The sequence below is a fragment of the Pteropus vampyrus genome, unplaced genomic scaffold, assembly GCF_000151845.1.
Source record: "Pteropus vampyrus isolate Shadow unplaced genomic scaffold, Pvam_2.0 Scaffold65, whole genome shotgun sequence".
NCBI lineage: Eukaryota > Metazoa > Chordata > Mammalia > Chiroptera > Pteropodidae > Pteropus > Pteropus vampyrus.
The window spans coordinates 333,705-337,742 of NW_011888846.1; the positions used below are offsets into that span (position 1 = coordinate 333,705).

Genomic DNA, 4,038 nt, shown 5'->3' on the forward strand with positions numbered 1-4,038 from the left:
ATTCTTTATCCATTCATCAGTTGATGGACATCTGAGTTGTTTCCATTTTTTGGCTATTGTGAATAGTGCTGCTATGAACATTCATTACAAATGTCTATTTGACTACTTGTTTTCAGTTATTTTGGGTATTTACTTAGTAGTAGAATTATTGGTTAATATGGTAATCCTGTGTTTAACTTTTTAAGATACTAAACTTTTTCACAGCTGCTGAACCACTTTCTCACTAGCCGTGTATGAGGGTTGTGATTTCTCCAACACTTATTATCTTTTTTATTACAGGCACCTTAGTGGATATGAAGTTGTATTGCACTGTGGTTTTGACTTTCATTTCCTTAATGACTAATGATGTTGAGTATCTTTTCATATGCTTGTTGGTTATTTGTATATCTTCTTTGGAGAAATGTCTATTCAAGTCCTATGCCCATTTTTAAACTGGGTTGTCTTTTTGCTGTTGATGATTATGGGTTTTTAAAATATTCTAGATACTAGACCTAGTATTAGATGTATGCTTTGCAAATATTTTCTCCCATTCCATAGTTGTCTTTTCACTTTCTTGATAATATCCTTTGATGCACAAAAATTTTAAAGTTTGATGCTTTCAGTGTCATACCTGAGAACCATCTTCAAATCTAAGGTCATAAAAATTTACTCTCATGTTTTCCTTGAAGAGTTTTATGGTTTTAGCTCCTATATTTAGGTAATTGATCCATTTTGAGTTAACTTTTTTTATATCGTGTGAGGTAGGGGTCCAATTTCATTCTGCATATATTTGCAAATGTCCCGACAGTATTGTAGAGAGATTGAATGGTCTTGGCACTCTTGTTGAAAATCAGCTGGCCATGGTGGTATGGGATGGGTTTATTTCTGGCCTTTCAATTCTATTCCATTGGTCAATATGTTTATTCTTATGACGGTATCACACAGTTTTATTCCTGTAGCTTTGTAGAAAGTTTTGATATCAGAAATGTGAGTCCTCCAACTTTTTTTTTTCTCAATACTGTTTTGTACATTCAGGGTCTCTTGAAATTCCATATGAATTAAAGAATGAGCTCTTCCATTTCTGCAAATAAAGCTGTTGGAATTTTGATATGTATTACATTGAATCTATAGATCAATTTGGGTAGTATCACCATCTTAATAATATTAAATCTTCCAATCCATGAACATGAGATTTTTCCCCATTTATTTAGGTATTCTTTAATTTCTTTCAGCAATGTTTTACAGTTTTTGACATATAAGGCTTTCATCTTTTATGCAGGTTAAATTTATTCCTAGACATTCTATTATTTTGGATGCTATTATAAATGGAATTTGGTTATTCCTTCTCTTTATAGTTTTCTTATTTTCCTTTTCAGATTGTTCATTGCTGGTATGTAGAAGCAAAACTCATTGTTGTGTGTTGATCTTGTACCCTGCAACTTTGCTGAATTGATTAGTTATTATATATTTGGTGAATTCTTTGTACAGGATATATAGGATCATGTTGTCTGCAAATAGAGATAGTTTTATTTCTTCCTTTCCAGTTTAGGTAACTTTTATTTTTTTTACCTAGTTGCTTTCGCTAGAACTTTTGGCTAATATAATGTTGAATAGCAACATGGTAAAAGTGGGCATCTCTGTCTTATTCCTGATCTTAGGGGATGTTATAGGCTGAATTGTGTCTCCTCAAAATTCCTATGTTGAAATTTTAAGCCCCAGCACCTCAGAATGTGACCATATGTATTTGGAGATAAAGTCTGTAAAGAAGTGATTAAGTTAAAATGAAGGCATTGTGGAGGGTCCTAACCCACTTTTGTAATAAGAAAAATCATATATTAATGATGCCATTTCTATTGGGATAAAATAGGTATTTTTTCACAATATATTTTTAGTTTCCAAATTTTAAAGTTTTTCACTCTTCATGGCACTAATAATAAAGTTCTCTACCTTTTTCTACCCCACTGTAAATTCCTAGTATGTTTTGTTTTTAGTTCTACAATCTTTAATATATAACATTTTGTTGATTTATCGAAATTGTAGAGTCAGTTGAGTTAAAGAAAATAAAGTAGTATACTGGAAAAAGATCTGGTATCATAAAGACCTGGATCTAAAGCTTAGCTTCACCACTCACTAGCTCTGTGTCCTTGGGCAAATCAGTCTCACTGAGTTTTAATATCCTTAAATTTTTAAGGCGATAATAATACTTTACCTCAAAGAACTGTTGTGAAGCTTAGGAGGTAATATGTAAAGTTCAAAATATGACTTCTGGCACACAGTATTTAATAGCTATAAAATTGTTAGTGATCATAAAATCTCATTTCACCATCCCCTTAAATGATGGGCTGATACTCTGAGCATTTAACAAACATAAATACATACAGTAAGTACAGTATATTACCCATACAAGGTAAGTCTTGGGAAAAGCACATTACCAGTAAGTTAACTGATTAAAATGACCTCTTTCAAAAGTTTAATCTATTGTTGAAGGTGGTGCTGTCTTTTCTCCTCTTTTCAGGTAAAGGACTTACCTTCAGACACACTTCTCCAACAGCATGATGATTTGGATTTGGCTGTGGATAGTTGTTATAGTGGAGATACGGTAGTTATTTTTCCAGGAGAATATCAAGCTGTAAATCTTGCTTTATTGACTGATGACATCATTATAAAGGGTTAGCTAGGCATCATTTGCAATCTTTTTATAGCAATGTGTACTGGCCAAAATGTATGTTATAAACATGGTTAATCAAATTATTAGAAATTAGAACTGAGTTTGTTTCACAAAAATCTTTTATGTGCCTTTTACAAGTAAGATTTTCTCACTTTAAAAAGAAAATATATTTTCTCACTGGTTTATGAGTATATTATCTGTACAAGTGACCTCGTTTAGACAGACTGCACCAGAGCAAATCAATCAATGAGACTACTTCTTCCCCATGATAATATAGATTTTAAATAATCAAAACCAGAAAGGAAAACGAAACGTTCATATTTTCTATGAGCGCCATCTATATTTTTACCCAAACAACTTTGTTTTCATCTATCTCCATTGTACTTCATATCACTTTAGTGTGAAAATCCAAATATAAGGCAATATTAAACTATATCCAGCATTTTCTCAAAAAGGTTGCACACTTACTAAAATAGTAGAAAAGCAGAGTTAACTAACTTTTATTTAGGTTTAGGTTATGAACATATTTAGTATCTTTAATTCTGCCTTTTTACGTTAAAGTATGAGCATTCCCACTGTCTAGCCCCCAAAAAGAACAGATGACTTAAATTTTGCCTATCAATGCAAAAACTGAATAAAATTTTCACTAGATTTTGATGATTGTAATCAGTAATATTTTGTTGAACTATATAGATAAGGGTCATATTTGTAATTTAAAAAATCTGTAGCTTTCTTGAAGATCCAGCCCCTTATTTTTAGATTTATGTTAAATTTAGATGATTGCTTTGACTACTCTAGAGCAAAGCATAGATATGATTACATTAATCTTGTAGCTTAATTCAAGAGTCTCTGTCAGTCATTTTTTAGTATGGTAATTTATGGTTTTGAAACTAGGATATGGTAAAATACTTTTTGTATCCTAGACATTTTGTAGATAACTGCTGATTATATAATTTAGAGAAATACGCAGTGGAATGAGTATGTTGAATAAGTGCCATAAGTATATTTAGATTGATTATAAATCCAGCCTTCCATCATGGCATCAAATAAGGACACAAGATTACATTACAGTTAAGTATCCAATTAGTTAACAACTGAGTATTTATATATATCACTTATTAAAAATATGTGAAAAGAAAAACTTAGTAATAGCAAGTATTATTGAATGACTAAAGGGCTTTCAAGTTTGGGATTACTGATTTAATTATGTATCTTTGTCCCTATGAATCAGGAGTTGGAAAGAGAGAAGAAATCATGATTACTTCTGAACCTTCTCATGACAGTTTTGTGGTGTCCAAAGCCGATAATGTGAAACTAATGAATCTATCTTTGATACAACAAGGGACCGTTGATGGTATTGTGGTGGTGGAGTCTGGTCATATGACTCTAGA

The 4,038-nt window shown here is 31.6% G+C and overlaps 1 protein-coding gene across 1 annotated transcript in view; it reads left to right on the top strand.

Annotated features, from left to right (window-relative positions):
- SHCBP1L (SHC binding and spindle associated 1 like) overlaps positions 1–4,038 on the top strand; it is a 28,133-nt gene that overhangs the window by 18,228 nt on the left and 5,867 nt on the right. The window contains exons 7-8 of the mRNA XM_011361263.1: positions 2,495–2,648; positions 3,879–4,038. Coding sequence (XP_011359565.1) covers positions 2,495–2,648; positions 3,879–4,038 — 314 coding nt within the window. The remainder of the gene's footprint in view (positions 1–2,494; positions 2,649–3,878) is intronic.